The following is a 20,852-nucleotide window of genomic DNA, read 5'->3' as shown; positions in this document are numbered from 1 at the left end:
GGGTGAGATAGTAACCCCTGATAAGCACTGCCAAGCAAGGCTCTAACTCCAGCTGCCATGCCACAGTGTCCCAGGTGCTCTCTCAGAGGAGTCACACAAGCTGTATATTTCAATTGTGCCCCCTGATGCCCAGCACAAATCAGACTCCTTGTTTTCAATTCTTTTTAACATGAGAAGCAATCTTAGAGTGGGCTGAGGAACCAAATGTTTCTACTACTATTCTAGCTGCCTTTTAGTGACTAACTAAACTAACTCATTTTGTCTCCACAAACACATTGAGTACTGGTTAATATCCTAAATTAAAAGAGAATAAACATGAAGATCAAGTGGCATGTTTTGCCTTTGTTCTTGAGAATAATGAGTGTAAAGATGAGAGGAGGAAATGCTATTGCTTCTCTGCTCATGACTTGTAGCAACTCTGACTAAATCTGAGACCTGGAAATACCCCAAAGGAAAGCTGATAGGCACTGATTTAATTGCAAGTATTCCAAAGCTCTACAACACAATACTTTCTTGGTACTTCCAGGAAAAAGTAACTGTAACAGATTAACAGATTATTAACAGATATTAACTGTAATTAACAGATATTAACTGTATCCTGCCTGCTTCATCTTGAAGCTAACTGCAGCTATAAAAAGAAGCAGAGTCACTGAGCTACCATGGAGTCTGAACAAAAGGCAGAATGGGCTTACCTCTCAAGCAGAAGCTCACCAAGATAAAGGGAAAATGTAAAATTGCTCTTGCACTATTCTACCTTCTAGGATGCAATACAGAGGTAAATTTAAGGGAAAAATAAAAAGAAAAACAAAAGAAGAAAACAAAAAACAAACAAAACCCCCAAAGTCAGTCAGGGCTGTCCTGTCTGGGGCTACTGCATTAACTCTACCAGGTCCTAACAATTCATTCTGAGACCAGATGCACACTCCTCCCAACCACATAAACCCTATCCATGAATTAATACAGTCATAGATGCTCTGCTGGTTTTACATGGGAGGTTGGGAGGAGACACAGCTGGGACAGGTGACCTAAACCAACCAAAGGGATATTCCAGATCAGACACTGTGCTCCATATATGAAGTGGCGGGGAAGAAGGAAGAGTAAGGGGATATTTGGCGATGGTGTTTGTCTTCCCAAGTAACCATTGCATGTGATGGGGCCTTCTCTCCCAGAAATGCTTGAACACCTGCCTGTCCATGTGAAGCAATTAATTAATTCCATGTTTTTCTTTGCTCATGTGTGTGGCTTTTGCTTTCCCTATCAAACTGTCTTCATTTCAACCCACAAGTTTTTGCCCTTCTGAGTCTCTCCCCAATCCCACTGGTGGGGAAGTGAGTGGCTGTGTGGGGCTTGGCTGCTGGCTGGGGCTAAACTAGACGTTCACATTAGAACATGTAACAGGCCATATCTCAATGCTTGTTACCACAGACATAAGAAAGCAGGATATGATCATGAAAAAGTAATGAAAGAAGTGTCTCAGAAAGCACTAGTGTCACAGTATGGATGGAAAGATGTAATGGCATTAGCGAATTCAGACAAGTTAATCACAAGGCAAGGAAAGAACAGTGCAATCTGGAGTACCAAATAAACAGGAGCAAGCCAACAGAATAAATATGTAGTTGTGGTTAAAAAGCTATAAATGGTGCAGAAAATGCTTTCAATGTATCTCCACATACCATTTAGACTTTGCAGCATAAACAATAAACTGGATTCTATCTACTACAAAGTGCTGAACAAATACTCTTCCACTGATTACACTGCATTTGCCTTTTCCTTCTGAATCTGCCAAGTTTTCAGGGGAAAACCTGTTGCCAACAAATCATTTGTGAAGTTGTTGGGATTTGATTTTTTTTTAATAAAGAGCAACCAGCATCTCTGTCTCTATGGGACTTCTTTTATTGTATCACCAAAAAAAAATATTGTGTTTTCCTTGCAAAAAACAGTTTCCAAGGAGAGAAAATAGAGACAAAATTCAGGTTCAACATTAAGCCCCCTGACAAAAGGATAAGTCATCTCATGTCATACTACATTGAAGTAGCTAGCTAAGAATCAACCATGATAACAAAAACCTATCTCCCACACTCACTTTTACACAAGTACACAAAATAATTATACTAAATGTATCAGGTAAATCAATGCTGATTCACAATCATCTGTCTTCACTTAAGAGTCATTAGAGTCTCATTTAGTGGAGAAATGGGGAAATTATTATCTTGAATACTGTGGCAAACCTCCAAAAAAGAACTATGAAAAAAGCAACCAGAAATCATAAAAGCACATTTGCAAAAGAAAAAAAAAATACAGCACAAATTGCAAATCAATTTACTTTTATGTAGTACTGCAAGTCCTAGTTATTAGTTTGGTTTTTCTTACTTCAAAGCATATGAAATCAGGAAGCTGAAAATATCTACCACAGTTTCAACACTTTTTCCTTATTATTTTTCTTCTTCTACATGGAAAATAAGGAGGTTCTGTTTTTAAACACAGATTTTAAAAAGAAAGAAAGGAAACTAATTTAAAATACATTTTTGAGCAAGCTAAGTCTAAACACAATGTAAAAATTTGACAAATATGATTATCTGAATTCTTTAAGTCCCTAAATTTATTTTTGAAAGGTTTCAGCCTAAATATTATGCATTTCCAAAGAACATGGATTCAACATCTACTAGGACAATAGTACCTCATATGATGGATCTATCCAGCTCCCAGTTTTCCTGGTGACACTTCAGAAGAAGTCTCTAGTCAGTAAAGGCTGTAGATTACACAGTTGTGAACCCCACAGCCAGGAGAATGAGAAACTAAGGAGTATCTACTACACCTTAATAAAGAAAAAAGGTACAATGAAATGCTATTGGAAATCCTTCCCTTTGATTCTGTATTTCCACTCCTAGATTCTGCTCTCTCTCCCATCAATACACAATGAGGAATATATTCTAGATAGATGTATCTCTGAGAACCAACTGAAAGGAATTCCATGACAGACGCTATCCTGCCAATAAACATGATGTTAGAACCTACATAATATCAGAAAATAATTTTTAAAAAGCAAGCAAAATTTGTATTTGCATTCATATTATGTTCCTCAAGGCTGGAGCATGAAAACTCCTGCTGCCTCAAACCACCTTGAAAAGGAAGCAGCATGTCATTTTCTCACAGTGATGCACACAGAAAGTGGATTGGGGTCCAGAAATCTCAAGCAGTTTGCTATTGCCATATGCCTCTCTTTCTTTCACCAAGTATATGAGATACCATTTTTGGCCATTAGAATTTGGTCATGTTTCAGAACTGGCCACTTTCCACTCTCTAGGATATCCAGCCCAAGCACAATTCTTTGGTAGATGCTCAGTGATTTTTTGTGCATGCAGTTAGCAGAGCTGAGACACAGCATAAGAACACCTTATTTCCAGACTAGCAGCACAGTCTAGAAAGCTTCCTGTTTTCAAGAAATATGAACTATTTTCAGTTTCTTAAGCATTACAAGAGACTAAGTTTAAAAAGAAAACATAAACGATAATAACATAAACCAGATACCACAGAATTGTTCAACAGTCTAAAAATCCAGGGATTTAATTTCCTTCCATTTGCTGAACACATTTGGTACCAACTGTTCAGCAGAAACACATTTAGTGTTGTGATGAGTTTTAAATACACCTGCTATGTCATGTATTTCCCCAAACCTTTCAAGAAGCAAGGGTAAGGTCTGTTGCTCAGGAAGCAAAGCTTGCACAGAGCAAATTCTTGCACCAAAAAGGAAGTCAGACAATCATGGAGAGGCAACAAGATTTGGAACCGAATGACTAGGAAAATGATGATGACAGAAACAGACTTTTAATTTACCAACTGCAGTTTTGATTTTTTTTAAATGGACTTCACAGCTTTTTTTTCATAGAGGATTTATGTGGACCACAGCTACTTAACAGCCTATCACCATAATCACGTTTACTCATTATATTTGATGGAGACTAACACAACAACTTGTGTCATAATCCAAAACCTGCATCCAAAAAAGTTGCACAGAGTTTTTTCTTTTAGGGTGTAATTTATGGCAGTGATGAGCAGTTTCTACTCCTCAAAGAAAGCATCTACTTTGTAGTATAATGTTCTTAGTATTATTTAAATAAGTGCTTCTTAACTTCCCTTTGCAGAACTGTTTGAAGTTAGAGTCAACAAATGCACTTCAGAATAAGATACCTTTTTCCTGGGTGGCATTTGATAGCGCACTTTTTTCCAGAATCTTGTGTTTGCTGAACAAGATTTCTCTGAGAAGTCCCCTTTCCATTGAACAGCTCCATGTTTTTGCTTAATGTATCTGATTGATTCTGGCATGCTTGTGTAGTCCTGTATTTCACCCATTTCTATAAGAATCACTTGAATCCCATCACGGATGAGAGCATTATACATAGCTAGTTGTTGCTCAGAGGTGTCTTCTAACAGGCAGCACCTAGATGTTTCTGATCCCAAAATAATCATCAGTCTTCTGCTTTGCTTAAGGGTTTCATCAGCAACACTGACCACAGCTGTAAGTGATGAAGGAACAATCAAAGTCTGCACAGAAATTTTACAACTGGTGCAAAATAGTTCTTTATTTTAAAATTGCAAACTTGTGAACCTGTGGATAGCTCAGAGCAGTGGTTGCTTTAAGATCTTCACACTGCCAGTCATGATTCATGATTCCTGATCCATTGCATGACATGATTTATAAAATACTGCTTTCTTCAGCCCTCAGAAGATATCATTAAAAAAAAATCAACAGTATTATTAAAGCTATTAAGTCCTCATCTGTTCATCACTAAGAAAAGCACATATCCTCACAACTTCAGAACAGAATCTTCAGTAAGAAAAAGAAAGAAAAAAAAATGCATTGGGAAAATTATCCATTAAAATTAAATACATACAGCTTTCTTTTCCAAAAAAGTAGGCTTTAATTGCATAGAAAAACTTATAGCCTGAGAACAATGTGTCAAAGGGCAACCTGTTACCTCTGCTAATTAAAGCATACCTTCTCCTGGTAAATCATCCCTTCCTAATATGAAAAGGTTATATCCACATTGTTTTTCTAAAACATCTGGGAGTATCCTATGAACAAAGGTTTCCAGACAACAGACACTTCTGCCTTCACTGCTTTTTGTGGACAGGACATATGCATCGTAGATTTTCCCATCTAAAACAAACAAAAACATTTCTTTTAAAAAACTAAAACTCATAAAAATGCCTTCATTGCAAAGTTTCTTTTTTTGGACTGTTTAGAAATAGCAATGTGGGGCTGATTTCACCCATCTAACAGAATCACCTCACAGAAATAAAATGCTCTATGAATGAAAATAAAGATGATCAGCCACAGAATTTGACTTCCTTCCCCATCCTGGGGATGGAGCAGTCACCAAATGAGCTGGATGCATGTCCTGGTTCCTGCAGGAAGGAGCTCCCAACCCCAGAGGTGCAAGGACATTGAGGAAGTACCCTCTCACAGAACCTCCTTCACCAGGTCTCCTCAAAGAAACCCAGCATGAGTTATCTCCACTTCTGACTAACCACAAGAGAAGACGGAAAAATAGCAACTCTTTCTTATAATAATCCTGGGAGGACTTTTCACAGGTAGAAAAAAAGGCCAAAAGGCTTCTGAGGTTTTAATAGTTAAAGCTCCATAGCAAGCAAGACTGAAAGAACCAAGCCAAAATCAGATCTAACTCCACAAGTTATAAACTTTGATTTTTTTTTTTTTCCTTTTAATTAAAACCCTAATACAGTATTATAGTAAAACTGAATTTTTGACTAGGAGTTGAAATCACTTTTTCCACAAAAACATTTAAGGTAGCTATGAGTAAACATTAATTAACTTAATGTATGTAATCCATTCACTTTCAAGCCATGGGGAATTTCAGACTGTCTAATTCTGAGAACTGACACGAAATATAACTATGATGTTGTGCTTATTTCGAATTTTTCACACCTGTCCAATATATTTGCCTACAGTGCATTAAACTAAAACACATTAGAAGAATCCCAGAACACAGAACTAGCAGCAAATTTTCTCTGATATGTCCACATCATAACTGACAGGATTTAGAAGGAAAGCAAGGGTAAGAGAGACAAATTGCAAAATCAATAAAGAAAAACCAACCCAACAAAATTAATCTCCAACAAATGTTCAAAATATATATTTAAAGCACGTCTTAAAACACCCAGTTTACAGGATGTAGCTCTGCTGACACCTATTGTTCATCATCAGAGTGACCATAAATCTACATGTAAAGAAACTCCAGAAAAACAAAAAACAACATGCTCATTTTGGAATAACCTATACTTCTTCTGCCCTATCTCACTATGATTGTCTTCAGTATTACACAGCTTTTATTACTTCAAGCATAATTATGTATTTTACCCATATGATTGAGAAAGTCCTGCACAAAATGTCTTTGTACCTATCTGAAAATTCCTTATGAAAGTTCTACGTACTAAATAATCCCATTATTTCTCAGTAGTAATGGCAAGTGAAAAAAAATCAATAGCCTAATTATACTTACAAATCTGGTCACACTCACATACCTTCCTCACTTGTAAGGGCACAGACAGAATTACGGTACCAAAGCACCAAATCCATCTTGAAAATTTTGTAGATTATTAAAGTGATAAATGTCAAAATTAACAAAGAGACAAGCCCTCCAGTCAGCCATCTTTGTATGTCAGGAACTGCACAAAAATATAAGAAATTTTTTTTAAATGTTGAATGTCCAAATCTGATATTTCACAGAAATTCAATACAAATTTGAATATTACATTTTTCACTCCTATTTACCTTCTTTTAAAAATAATGATAAATACAATGCTACAGTGATTTCCTCCCTATGCACAGGCACAGGTATACTGCAGTCTGTAATACACATGAGAATTTGGTATCAAAACCTAAACTTCCCTTCTGTGAAATAATAGATAATCAGAGGCCTCAAAAATAACAGTATTTCTTACCTCTGTGTTTTAATATAATATAGGATGCAACTTGCCCAAAGGCATTTGAAGCTTGACATACAAAAGGCTGTTCATAATCTTCCCTGCTCACTTCTGAAATTATTAGCTTCAAAGAATGCATAGGGCGCCCATCATAAGAAGTTTCTCCCCTGTCCAAAAGGTGAGAAATAAAATCATAAAACCATAGCCCTTTCAGAAATGGCTTCACCTCTTTATATCTGCAGCACAATATTGGTTATTTCCTTCTTAAAATGTCAACCACACTTCACAGCAGCTGAACAATTACATAATATGAAAGAAACTCAAACAGACCTCTCCTCCTACTGACATTTAGCATATGCATTGGAAAGCATCAAGACATCAAGACATTATCTGCAGCTGTGCTTCCCCAAAGGAATGTAAGGTTTCTATAGCTAGAAGTTAAAAAATAAACCTTACTAACTTAAATAAACTCTTGTTATGGGCTTCCCAATCCCTGTGAGAGCAGATGGACATTGATATTTCACAATAGGATATGATATTCAGGGAATGAATGAACTAACATCACTAGTGCAAGTGACCAAAGGTGACCATGTAAGTGCTAGGAAGGACAAAAAAATAACATTGCCTTTGTAATATCAACTCAGTTACCATGTGTCTCTGTGTTATGGCCTAATTGCTTATGGCACTACAATTCTTTATGACAGTATAATGTATTACTGCTGCATAGTGGTGCTCTTGGTGAGCACCCAAATAATTCAGCATTTTATTTCTCCCTTTGTTTTATGATGAAAACTTATTTCTTGCAACTATATTCTTACTTTGCAGAAATCATTCTTCTCTTTTCTTCACCGGCTTTTTGGTCCCAGATAGTGCTCCAGAATTTACGAAAATGATCTCATTTTTTATTCACAGTATCACCATAAGGGATGGCAGAAAAATCCAAAAATTTTTAGTTCAAAACCTGTAAGGCCTAAGAAAATTTCAGATCACCTCTTGCTCCAATTTGTGTTGGTTTTTCCAGTCAGATATAATTTCTCTGATTCTAATTCCATTTAACCTGCTTTTCAGCATCACCTTGTCTCCCACTTGCCCTTCACATGCTTACTCAGTCCAAGTCCTCCCAAAATCCAGCTCATCATCGTCTCCCTTTCTCTTCTGAGCCCTAAGCTTCAGTCCAAAGGCCCTCAATAAAGTCTTCCATTAGCTCTTCAGTTGATTTCAGTTAAATTTTCTCCAACCTAATGCTCTTAAACATAGAAATCTCATTTTTTCCTGTATAGCACAGATTTGCCCTCTTACAACCTTTCAGAGAGGCAGACATGGAACACAGAAGAAAAGAGTCAGAAGATTGTGCACCTGAACATGCCTGATCTGACCAAAAGAGGTCTCTGCCAGGCCAGAGTTTGCTCAAAAGAAACTGTATTACAATGATGGGACTGTAACAAAACACCTTTTCCCAGCCTTGGAAATTCAGACTGACTTTTTACAATGAGCAAGAAATGCACAATTGCATGTGAAGCCCATGTGCCTACTATGTTCAAAGTTTCTGTTTCAAAGCAGGAAGTCAACTGGAGAAGGCAAGCATTAGAGTTTTTAAGAAATCTATTTAAAGCAAGGGAAACTGTTACTAAATATTTTAGTGTCAAAGGGAGAAAGTTGCTCTTTGGTTGCCAACACAGCATTTTCTCACCTGAAAATATACTTACTCATAGGAACTTGCAAAGATTCTGCTCATATCGATGCCTGTCCAGTACACTTCATACCCATCAGCACCTGTTGTATTGCAATCCACAGCAACCTGAGAGCCTGTAAAATTGTGTTACAAAGTAAAGAGTTAATTCCCATGAGCTAATTAAAGTCTATACAATCCTATTCACAGATTCACATATGCACACCAGCTAAGGATGATGCTAAACCCTTTCAGAAAGGTTCCTCTAATAGAGGGTCTATATTCTCAGTTATCTGCAGGTCCACAAAGAGAATGGTAGGATGAAGAAGCTGAATCCAGGAAGAAGATGCTCCTTTTAGGGCATCACTTTGCCTGCAGATTCATGATGGACCTGGTCTTAGAATCACTTTCCAGAGTGATAGAAAGCAACAGATGTGACAGATAGTCACTTGGGTTCCTACAATTTTCCTCGCATCTGAGAAATTTCTTTAGGACTTTGTAATCAACATGCTTCATTTCTTTCCCTCTCACCCCTCATTCCTCCTTTGGGAGATCAATAGAGAGAAACTGATCTGTTCACTGAACTAGTTTTTTTGAAAAATATAACCAATAAAGCACAGAATAGGACACTCCTTGAGAAATATTTTAACTAGGATACAAATTCATATTTACTCTAGAGAAAACTACTTACCAAGTTCCACTTCAATTGAGTTGTTTCTTGGATAAGTTATCTCTGGAGGTTTTTTTGGTGGGGTCACTAACCAAAAGTAAAAAAGTGCTTTTCAGAAAACCAGGGGCAATTGCAGTCTGTTTTATGCTCTACAGTGCAAGTACAACCTAAAAACACCCCCTGTACTAAAGACAAGGTTGCTTGTCCATTCATAGCAAAATATCACTCAGTACTGAAAGTACCATATCTCAGGTAGTCATTACTGCACATTAAGGTGAAAAACATGTCTTAAGCATGTCCATCCACAAATTAGGTCTGAACAAAAACACAGTGAAATTATTTACTTACATTGAACAATCAGACTGATATCTCGTGAAATGTTATATTGCTTCCCATTGTAGGTATATGTTGTTTCACATGTATAGTTTCCTCCATCATGTACAGTCACATTCAAAATTATAAGGTCACTGTTTGAAATAACAAACCTTTTTCCTTCCAGCCGCTGGCAGTCCTAAAAGTGTGTAGAGAAGTCTGTTAATTCATATCTCTGTATATTTCCATGGTTTGCCCCTCTTTGACACAACCTGAAGTTTCAACGGACCACAGCATAAGAATGGACACCCTGTAAAGGCTGAGGAAGAGTGAAGGCAGTGGAATATAAAGAAATGCAAGCTTCACTTCAGATGAGATTTTAATTTAGAGATACCCCAGTTCATTCCCTTTGGAAAACAACTTTCAATATTAGAGAAATAAGAAAGTAAAATGTGGGTCGTCAGTATTTGCAAAAGTATTCATCAATGAAGCACCACCCAATAATTAGACTTAATTTTTTAAGGAGCCTCAATACCACTGGTACCATATGGACTGCATGAGCCACAGGCAGGAATCTGGCAGAATTCTGTTACTACATTCTGGTAACAGAGAAAGCCTTTAAGAGAGTGTGAGCAACGTGAAATAGAATAATGGGATAGAACAGTATTGAGCACCTAAGGGATATGCCATAGTAAATCTGTTTCCACACAAGGCTGTGTTTCCCTAGCAGGTGAACAGATGCCACCCTGGTGGGTACATGGGTCAGCATTACTCCTACATCTCAGCTGAACTGCTGCCCTGATAATCAAGAACATCTTCAAAAGACAATTCCAATTTGTTTTTAAAGCATTTTTTCTCCAATTTACAGTAAATCGTTACTTCTTCTGCTCCAATTCTCAAAGATCACTTATTTTTATTATAAATAATGGACAGCTCTAAGACAGAACAAAACACTATGTCTCACCTTATACCAATAAACAGGGTGAATATTCTTCTCTTTCCTGAAAAAATCCAAGTGGGGACACACAGCTTTTGCAGAAGATGAGGTGGATATTACCTCCTTTACAGCAAATTTTTCATTTAAGCATAAACCATCAATCCTCTCAAAAACTGTTACTTTTGTACACATTTTCTTGCAGCTTGTCAAATTCCTGCAATTAATAGAACACAAATAAATTAACGTATTTAGCATATTTTCCAGGTCAAAAATGTATGGCATTCTTTTTGGAGAAGGAAGAGAAGAAAAATGTTTACAGTGTTTTTAATATATTTACTCTTGCCTACAAGGAAAAAAAAAAAGCCCAAAATTAGACTTAATTTCCCCAAACTAAAATTAGTTTTTGTAGCTTCATTTCCTCTTCTTCATTAGTATTTCCCTAGTCTCAAAATTTTACTTGCTTTCTAAAAGGTACTCACTTTGCAATTCATTTCTGTAAAAATACAATTTTTTTTAAGTTTCACCTTATAACACATTCATAATCTCCAGAATCTTCTAACATTGCAGGAAGAAACCAAATTAAATCCTTCTGCTGATGAACTCTAGACAGTTTGTCTCTAGGCACAGCTTTCTGGTTACCAACTTTGTACCATGTTAAGTTGTAGTCTCCATTTTCCAAGCTCTTTTCCAGTGAACATTTAATAGCAAGAGGCTGCCCATCAGGCACAAGACTTTGCTTCAACATCACATCATAGGCTTCACATTTCTCTAAAGGAAAGAGATAAACATTAAAGAAAAACTCAAACACTCTACAAGAATATACTGAGCTCATTTCCTGATTATATTTACAAAGCTGATTAGAGTTTTTACCTCCATTCTCAAGTCATCTACTAAAAATACAATTTTAATCCCTTATCTTTACAGTTGAGAGTACTACTCAGTAGTTTACAGAAATAGTTATGCCAGTAAAATGAGATTATCCTTTTTTAAATGTAATCTTTGCACTCAGTAGAATGTTTTTGTTTGCAGCGACTTGTCATTTGCATGTTTTATTTCAGAGGCAAATTAGTACTGGTGTTTCTCCAGTCTGTTTCGTGGGCATGTACACAAACACACACATGATCACAATTTTCGCATTTAATGTCTTTATTTTTTAACTTCTCTTAACTGTAGTCAAAGTAATCCTTCAAGACCATGCTTTTGATACTTAAATGTCCTAACAATGAAGTGTCCTAACACTGAAGTTAAAGATTGTGTTGTACAAATACTAAGCTTGCCATGGGAATTTCAACTCACCCCCCATTTTATGAACATTTAGGGAGGAATCATTGCAATCACTAATGAGCTCATTTTCTTTAATTCTAACATAGACTTATGCAGGAAAAGAACAACACCAAGATTGGTTTGGGGTTTTGTGGTTTGTTTTTTTTTATGTAATTTGACAAAAAAGGCACCAACTTTGGATACCACGGACACATTCCCAAGTCAGTAATATATTTATTGAAACTTCCTTGCTTTGTTATTATATAAGAATTGCCACGGAGAGTCATGCAAGTGTCTGTTTAGCCCATAATCCTGTCTCTGATAACTATCAGTGCCCAATGTGCAGAAGAGAAGAGGACACAACAAACACAATGCTACTCTGATTTCAGCCCCTTCCTTTCCTCTTACATTCTGCACGAAAAACCACCCACTGGCTTTTACAAATTCTCTGAGTACCATGCATTTCTTGTTATGAAAAATAGTAAACTTCCTCTCATTTGATTATTCTGTGGTATTTACATCTTTATAGACCCTCATCCCATCTTGCTTCTGCTTCTTTACCTCAAAGTCTCCATCATTTAGAGACTCCTCATATGGAAGCCATCCCATATCACACAACATTGTCACTCATCCCTCCACCTCTTCTGATACCATCTTTCTGAGATGGAATGACCAGAACTGCAGAGTTCAACTGGCACACATTCACTGTGAGGTTAAAGAATAGCATAATGAGGCTTCCTGTTTTCTGCTCTGCTGCTTTCCAAAAACTCTGGTTTTCTGCTCATCATTGATGATGGAATTAATGATTTCAGAGAACATCCAGAGATATCACAGCAGCATTTTCCCAAGGGGCTATTAATTAATTAATTAATGCTCACATCACACACATGCTGCACATTTGCTTCTGCTATACATGTATAACCCTTTCATGTCTCTTCACATCCACCTGATTTTACTGACTGACATTCTACCACTAAACTATTTGTTATCCAGACATCTTCTGTAGAGCAAGCATCAGTTTTAACCACCAAAGAATAATTTAGTGTCGTCCACCTTTCCCATAACCTCACCATAGATCTTTTCCAAATTACTTATCCAAAAATTGAATTTCTCACATGTCTGTGTTGAATGCTCCATAACAACTGTGATGATTACAAAATGCTGTGGCCACAGAAACTGGTAACTTTTTCTGCCACTTAATGCTAATATTCTGAAACAGTATAAGAGACACCAGCATATACTGAAGACCACTCATCTGGAAAGTAGGTGTGCAGAGAACATTGGGGTCCTGTTAGACCACAAACTAATCATGAGCCACCAATGTTCCCTCATGGGAAAAAAAAAAGTTACCATTGTCCTGGGATGTATTAGGACTTGCCAGACTTGAATTTACTGGAGAGCATCCAGCACATAGCCACAAACATGATTAAGGGAGTGGAGCACCTCTTACTTGAGTAGAAGATAAATGAGCAGGAACTGCTCAGTCTAGAGAGGAGATGAGTGTGTGGGTGGATCTTATCAATGTGTGTAAATACCTGATGGAAGAGAAGGAAGAACAAACAGACAGACTTCTGCCAGCATTATCCACTCACAGGACAAGAGGCAATAAGCACAAATTGAAAAACATTCTATCTTAACACAAGAAAATGTTTTTTTTTAATTATAAGGATGATTAAACAGAGGAACAAAATGCCCAAAGAAAATGTGGAGTCTCCATTTGCAGAGATTTTCAAAATCTTGACCTGGTAAGGATAAATGTGAAGATCACCTTTCAAACTAAATTATTCTGTGATAAGTTGGTACATAAAATACCACATATTATGTTTTATAGGTTTCTGCTCTTGGGACTATTTAAAAGAACTCACTAGCATGCATGTAAATTTCACTGTTACAGACACTTTCACAGAAAGTTATTATTACTTGTGTGAAAAAAAAAGAAATTCCAGAACAAAATTTTCATATCCACAAATAGACTTACTTGCAATAATTAAAGACAAAAATGCTGTTGCAATGTTACAAGAAAACACTGTTTTTGCTGCCATGTTTCCCTGCAGAAATAAAAATAAAACTTTCAATTAGTGGTTTCCAATATGAACTTCCACAATTTAAAGTAAACATTTGCATTACACGATTAATGCATTACACAATTAAAATAGGAATTACACTGTTGATAGAGGACACATGAAACAAAGGAATTGTCTTTGACTTGTTTTGAGCCTGTTACCTGCCTGTTTTACCTGACAGCTCCTAATTATTACACCAGAAAGGAAAAAAAAAAGAGTGAAGCACTCCTGTTTAGCTTTGTCAAGCACGTGGGTTTTTTTCATCTCTAGCACACTCCTTCCCACTTATTGCTTTCCCAAGCTACAGTCATAGATGCTCTAAGTCTCCTTTAGATGGAATCTGATTTCATAATTCTGACTTTTTTTTGCCCCCACTTCTGTACTGCATCCAGTTATGCTACAACTTTTCTGAGATGGGGAGGACAGGACAAAACTTGCAAAACTAAGTGCATATGGACTTAAAGACAATTACTGGGGTTTTTTTCTAGATTTTTTTTCCTAATGATTTCTAACCATATCTTTGTTCGTTGAGTACTACTGAGTATTGATCTGATATTTTCATGAGCCTATGTAGTAAAATTTCATTATCTCATCACTGGGTGCTAAGAATCAGTCAGTGTTGAGCATATGATATTAGTATTTTGGCCATATGTCTTCATTTAAAATTTTCTTTAGATTTCTCTACAACAATTTTCTTCTTTTACCATTTACTATTTTTTAGTCATTTACTATTGTGACATCTTTGTGCCATTCTTTACAATTTACACCTCCATGTTCTAGCCTGAATAGCTTTATTTTCTTGGCAAATTCTGCCACTGGAACAGATTCCCTCTGTCTAGATCATCAAAATACAGGCTGAGCAGCAGAGTTGTTTGAGACTCTAGTAGTGATGTTTCTTCACCTAAAATCTAGGCATTCATCTTTTACATGCTTATTTATATATTTGGAAATGATTGTCAGGACTCTTTAACAGTCCTCTGATCCCTAACATGTTTGGAGAAGGATCTCTTAGTTCCATGCCTCTGGAAAGCTGCTCCTCATCTTGACCTGCTTAACTGTTATGGTTTTTTTTTTTTCTATTCAGCCTGCCATAGTTTTTTACAGCACAGTGAGACAGCAAATGCAACTATTCCACCTGAAGTATGAGATGGAGAACCCCATCCTGCCACGAGGACCATTTAGCTGATCACCATTTTCAACAAGAGTCGAAGATTACACTTCCAGCTGCTGTGTCTTATTTCACTGGCTGACTCAGCAGCGTGCCATGCCTTGAGTCATCCATGCTGCTCCTTGCAATGCCTGCTTCCCTTCTTCCCCTTCTCTTTCCTCCTCCCTCCCTGCAAATTTCCACTCATATTACCAGGCAGGTCTTTTCTTGCCTAGCTCTAAGATGGGATGAGCCCTGAAGGAATCCTGACTGCAGAAATACACAAAACATTAAAATCTCGGGTGGTAGGTTATACATAGTTGCACAAAAGCTACAACCTTTTCCATTATTCGTGATTCAGAGTAACTCTCAGAAATCTGTAATTTTTCATTTTTAAAAAGAGGAAAATGTACAGATAAAGAGAAAACACAACTGCACAGACTGCATTTATGAGCAGGTGTTTTATGACTTCTTTGAATCACTGCTTTTTCACAAACTCTGCTCTCTACAACACTACCTTGCTCTAGTGCTCTGTCTCACAAGAGCTCTCTCAAGAAGTTTTTTGCCCCAACAGTAGATTCAGCAGATAGTAGTATACAGAAAATACAGAAGCAGTATTTTGCCATATCCTGAAAGAAAGTCTTTCAGGATTCTGCTTTTCTATAATTTCAACATTCTTTCTATCTCAATGTATAATTTGCCCTTTTGTCAACATAGAAGACTTGCAAACATATATGCAGCCTTGTGTAAAACCATACACACTACTTTGAGAGACTTCGTCTCTCAGTTTTCACAGTGAAAAATTTCCATTTCTATGGAAGGTAGACACAATAAGCAAAACCAGGCTCTTGTCTGTGTATGCATTCACACAAATAAGGGTGAAAATAACATACATACAACTGCAGAACCAATTGCAAATGTTTTTCCTACCACATTCTGCCATGATAAACAGCTAAATTTCAGGTATGCGAAGCCTTGTCCATAAAGTTTCACCCTGAAAGGAAATATTTTTATCAATTGCAGTTTAAAAGAAATTATTGCAAAAAAAACCCCCCCCCCCCCCCCCCCCCACCCACCAAAAAAAACCCAACAAATAAACTGCTTGGAAGATTACAATTACAGCATTGATGACAGCATGTAGACAATTTTCACTAAAATTTCTCATTAAATTGGCATAACCACCTTTTCATCTGCTTTTTAGTCCTTCCAAAGTTAATCCACTCAACTAAAAAAAGAAGTGTCCTCAAAACTTTGAAGGATCAAAGGTTTCACCAATTTTGGCAAACTTGTGGCAGGTTCATTTGAACCTCTTATTCAAAAGCACAAACTGATTCAAACACGCAACAATCCTCAGAACTGAGAGAATCAACAGCAAGTCACACTATTGCTGGTATATAAGCCTAGAAACATTTTAAATAATAAAAAATGCATATACATACAGATATATATATATAAATTTAAATGCTCCTATTAACTGCAAGGTACGCCATGCCTCTTCTAGAGAGATTAATCAAGTATCTCACTTTTGACCACGAAAAAGAAGATGACAGCAAAGACACGCATTCATTCCTTCACGGGACATACCGGTCAGTGTGGCAGGGCTGAGTTAGCCCCGTCAGGATGCAGTGACAGCACTGCGACTATCGCGACAGCCGTGTTTCTGTGAAACGCTGGCATCCCTCAGCGGCTACGGCAGGAAATCATTTCGCAATACTCCTCGTTTGAATACGAGGTGTGGTGGAAGCACGTCCTTGGGAGGGGCTGCGGCTCCGGGGCGGTGCAGGGGGACGCGCCCGCCGCTCGCGTTCTGTGGGAACGAGCCGCGGTCAGGGCTGGCCGCTTTCCAGAGCTCTCACCCCAGTCCCGCACTGTCCCCAGCAGACACCACCCCGCTCCGAGCCACCTGCCAGCCCCAAAAGCGAGGCGTCGGCGGGTTCGGACGGTCCCGGCCCGGCTGAGGCCGCCCGGCCCCCTCAGGAGCCGCGCTCCCTGCCGCACCTGCCGGGCCCCGCCGCCCGCGCCCGCTGCCGCCCCGGCCACCCCCGGCCAAGACCCCGAGCCCCGTCACCCCCGGGCTCGCTGGGGCCGGGCCCGGGGAATCCCTACCTGCTCCTCGGGGCAGCCGGCAGCCGCTCCTCCCAGCCACGCCTCGCCTTCCCCGCCTGCCAACCTGGTGTCCCCCGGACCGTGAGGTGCCCCCGGGGCACGGCAGGGCCACCACCCGTCCCCCCGTGCCCCCGGCTCAGGTAACTCCTGGCAAGCTCCGAAAACAAAGCGCTTGAGCCGCCACCCCAGCCCCTCGCTGCAGCTCAGCCTCGGCCCCAGGAAATCCTCCCAGAAAAGATTGCGAGATCTCAGGGCACTTTTTTGTTTGTTTGTTTGTTTGTTTGTTTGTTTTAAAGTACGAACTGCAAATTCCCCTAGCTGAAGAGACCGTGTCACTGAAGAGAAAGAGCCCTTCAAGTCTCCGTGGAGTCTGTTGGCAGGAGCATCTCGGGGACATCAGCTGATTTATTCTCTTTTTCAATAGGCTGTTTGGGCTGCTTGGTCTGACTTACCCAGACTGTCTCTGAGAAATTTGGAATCCTGAACGTACAGGTTAGTCTCATTTAGTCCCTAAGTTTTTGTCTAAAAACTTAACAGCTACTAAGTAGTCCTGATATTTTGCAGAGATTACTTAACGTGTGGCTGTTCTGGGAACAGTATGTTCTTTGGTGATTGTTAGTTCTCTGTTTCACACCACAGCTAGAGCCAGAGTTTTTCAAAGAAGTTCCTCAAACTATTTTGTTAAGCACCAAATAAAATGTGGCAGTTTTAATGCTGCACTGCCACTTACTTGTTGACTAACTAATAAAATAGAAATTAAGGTAGGGGAAAGCTCTTTCTTATGTTCCTCAAAAATCAGGCAGCAATCATGGACTAGAGAACTATCAAGGCAGATGTTCTCATTATTGTTTAAAATGCACCATAACATTTACTAAGCAAAAAAATGTGGAGAATAATCCAGACATGTCCTGTCCCTTCCATCCCTTTCCATCACGCTTCTGATGAACTTGTTTCATTGCATGTTCTGGTGCTGTTATATTTACCAAATGGAAACATGTTCAAACATCCTGCCCACTAGCTGCAGTAAGTTAAGATGAAAGATTATGCCCTGCTGTTCCTGTATATGTCTTCCATCAATACAAGGTATGTCATGCTAGCTGGAGGCACATTGCAACTCTTCCAGACCCAAAACTTTTGGGAGGTACACAGAAAATGAATTCATTCCTGACTTGGCAAACGCAGCAGGATTTATGCAGTGAGCTTGTCTCTCCTTGGTCACTGCTTCTATCCATATTTCATTTTGGAAATGTTTCTCATTAACTTCTTGTATTAGGTCAAACAATGCATGATTTTGCAATATTTTTAGTTTCTGTATTATTTTACACCACCCAAAAACATCTGTGACTGGAATCTGATTGAAGTCTCTACTATATTGCTCTAGAAACACTGATTAAAAAAAAATAATAACTGCATAAGAATTGTATTTGAGGTACACATGCTAGAGGTTCTGCTGTATGCAGTTGTTAAGGGGCTTTTTCTCCTATATTCATTGTAATGATACTAATAGTGAAGAAATGCTTCTGGTAAAAAGGCTTCTGGTGTAAAAAACTGTTAAAATATCACAAAAATTAACAGGTAAATTCAGAACTATCAATCATTTAACTGCTCATTGAATGTGAACCAGAATTCAGAAAAAAAAAGTGTAATAAAGCTGAAATGGCTGGATTTCATGAAATAGCAAAAATACACAGACTATGGCAGTCATAAGACAAAAATTGCAGGGAAGAGCAGAGGAGTGGGTTGTCTGAGGAAGGTGGACAGTGACATTAGTCTGCATGAACATTTAGTATTGCCACTGGGGACACTTCAAAGCAGAGCAGGAATCAGCAGATCCACCAATGAAAGTGATGCTAAGCAAAATGTTACCCAAACATCCTCCAGATCCTATGCAGAGGAATTTACTTTTTCTTTTCTTTTTTTTTTTTTTTTTTTTTTTTTATCTATGCAAACATTCAGATGTATTTTGCCTCATAAAGTGCTAAGATAGAAAAAACAGTCATACTTAGCACAAGAAGGGTCTATCCATCCACCAGTGCCATCCTTGAAAATGGATTGCAGCAGAGTGATGATCATGGTGTACCTTTCTGCAGCTCAGATAAGAAGTTCAGAAAAGGCTACTTCTTTGCAAATTAAGACTGGACTTGAGGATAGCATTTAGTATATAGCATTTCTCTAAAGTGTGTAATACTAAATAAGGTATTACTGAGAAGTGGTTTTTTCCATCAGGTGGTAGCATCTGCTTTCTTTATTTGATAAACATTATATAGCCAATTAAGGGAGTGCAGTGCCTGTGATAAATAATTCAATCCTTTTGAGTTACACTTAGAGGAAAATAAGAGTGAGAGCATTTTTGTAGGGAGAGATGGGATGAATTTGCCTGAGATGTCGTCCAGTAGTTTTGTTCCAGTTTTCAAGATCACTTGTCTTTCTCAATTTTCAGTATTGGCAACTCTCCCTTTTCATATATATCATCTCCTTGGCATGTGTGGCTGCATTAGCATTTTTGTTGGGATCAAAAGAACACTTATGTCACAAAACAATTCTGGAGCCCATCAAACAGATTCCCTTCAGATGAGCCAAAACTTGAAGATAACTCCAACTAGCTGGGCTGTCAATCAACAGTGCCTGACTGCAGTTAGTCTGAAATTGTGTCTCTTCAAACATGCCTCATGTGGTCACCAGGTCCTCCACACCAACTGATTTGAACTGCAAAAATCAGGGCAATACTTGCCCTGATGTTTTTAGGACAAGCAAATATAATGGTTAGGTTCTTTTAAGGCTATTACAGAATCCAGTAATCTTATGTTTTACCTGTGCCTGCTGAATCATCCCTCCTACAGCTAGGGCAGGAAAATTGGACATTTAAAATATGAAAGTAATGTTGCAGTGTTTGGTTGCATCACATTAGTCTGTTTTGTTTCAATACCCTTACTGCCTTCATTGTGGTAACCAGCTGTCATGGTGAGCAGAGAAAGTTGAGCTCTGTTGCAAAGCTGGACTTGCAGGGCTGACAGGGAAGCCACCTAGCAAAAGAAGGAAACAGATACTTGAAAAGGGAGAAGCCAAGGTGTGGCAGTAGTTACTGCCTTGGAGGGAACTTGCCAGGGGATTAGCCAGGCTTTCATGTCCATGTTTTCATTAGTCCTAGCAGTACAAAATAATGGAAGTTTTCCTATGTAATTTACAAATGGCACAATAGTTAGAAAATAAGTATGTGACCCTGCAGCTTGGCTCATACTGATGATTTACCCATTTACTCCTTCTGCACTCAGAAATTACACCACTGTTTTATTTTCTTTAATTTTAAACACAAAAATAATCACTTGCCATCAAGAATCAAAGACTAAGTACAATTGTGATTGTTGAGGGTTGGGAACAGTGGCCAGGATTCCTATAATTCACCAGTATATTAAAATAGAAGATGCTGCCTTAAATCAGGTGAACTGTTTCCAGTAGAGTTAGAGAAGTACCAGACACCTTCAATGCACTGATGCAAGTCTCCATTAAAGAGTCCAGTGGGAAAGGTGCTCAGAATCCATGGGATATTGATTAAAATTTGGGTTATTGGAGATAATATGAGGAGGTAAAAGGAGATAGAACAGATAATCTTATGTCTCTTCCAGTGCTGTGCAGCCTCAGCCAGACCTCTCATCAGCATCACACAAATCCCATCTGTGGGGACATTTGCCAGCACTGAAGGATTTAGGGTTTTACAAGGTGTCCTCAGGAATAGAAAACTC

At 38.3% G+C, this 20,852-nt stretch overlaps 1 protein-coding gene across 1 annotated transcript in view; it reads right to left on the bottom strand.

The window, feature by feature from the left end:
* Nucleotides 1-3,808: 3,808 nt before the first annotated feature.
* Nucleotides 3,809-20,852, bottom strand: part of LOC306798163 (uncharacterized protein) — a 42,794-nt gene continuing 25,750 nt past the window's right edge. The window contains exons 14-25 of the mRNA XM_079298070.1: nucleotides 17,113-17,256; nucleotides 15,937-16,000; nucleotides 13,775-13,844; nucleotides 11,058-11,301; nucleotides 10,561-10,747; nucleotides 9,633-9,795; nucleotides 9,306-9,371; nucleotides 8,652-8,751; nucleotides 6,964-7,112; nucleotides 6,544-6,687; nucleotides 4,997-5,158; nucleotides 3,809-4,514 (exon numbers count right to left, since the gene is read on the bottom strand). Of these exons, the coding sequence (XP_079154196.1) occupies nucleotides 4,126-4,514; nucleotides 4,997-5,158; nucleotides 6,544-6,687; nucleotides 6,964-7,112; nucleotides 8,652-8,751; nucleotides 9,306-9,371; nucleotides 9,633-9,795; nucleotides 10,561-10,747; nucleotides 11,058-11,301; nucleotides 13,775-13,844; nucleotides 15,937-16,000; nucleotides 17,113-17,256 (1,882 nt within the window). The 3' untranslated portion in view covers nucleotides 3,809-4,125. The remainder of the gene's footprint in view (nucleotides 4,515-4,996; nucleotides 5,159-6,543; nucleotides 6,688-6,963; nucleotides 7,113-8,651; nucleotides 8,752-9,305; nucleotides 9,372-9,632; nucleotides 9,796-10,560; nucleotides 10,748-11,057; nucleotides 11,302-13,774; nucleotides 13,845-15,936; nucleotides 16,001-17,112; nucleotides 17,257-20,852) is intronic.

The sequence above is a fragment of the Erithacus rubecula genome (genome assembly GCF_903797595.1).
Source record: "Erithacus rubecula genome assembly, chromosome: 1".
NCBI lineage: Eukaryota > Metazoa > Chordata > Aves > Passeriformes > Muscicapidae > Erithacus > Erithacus rubecula.
This window is presented reverse-complemented; position numbering and strand designations above follow the sequence as displayed.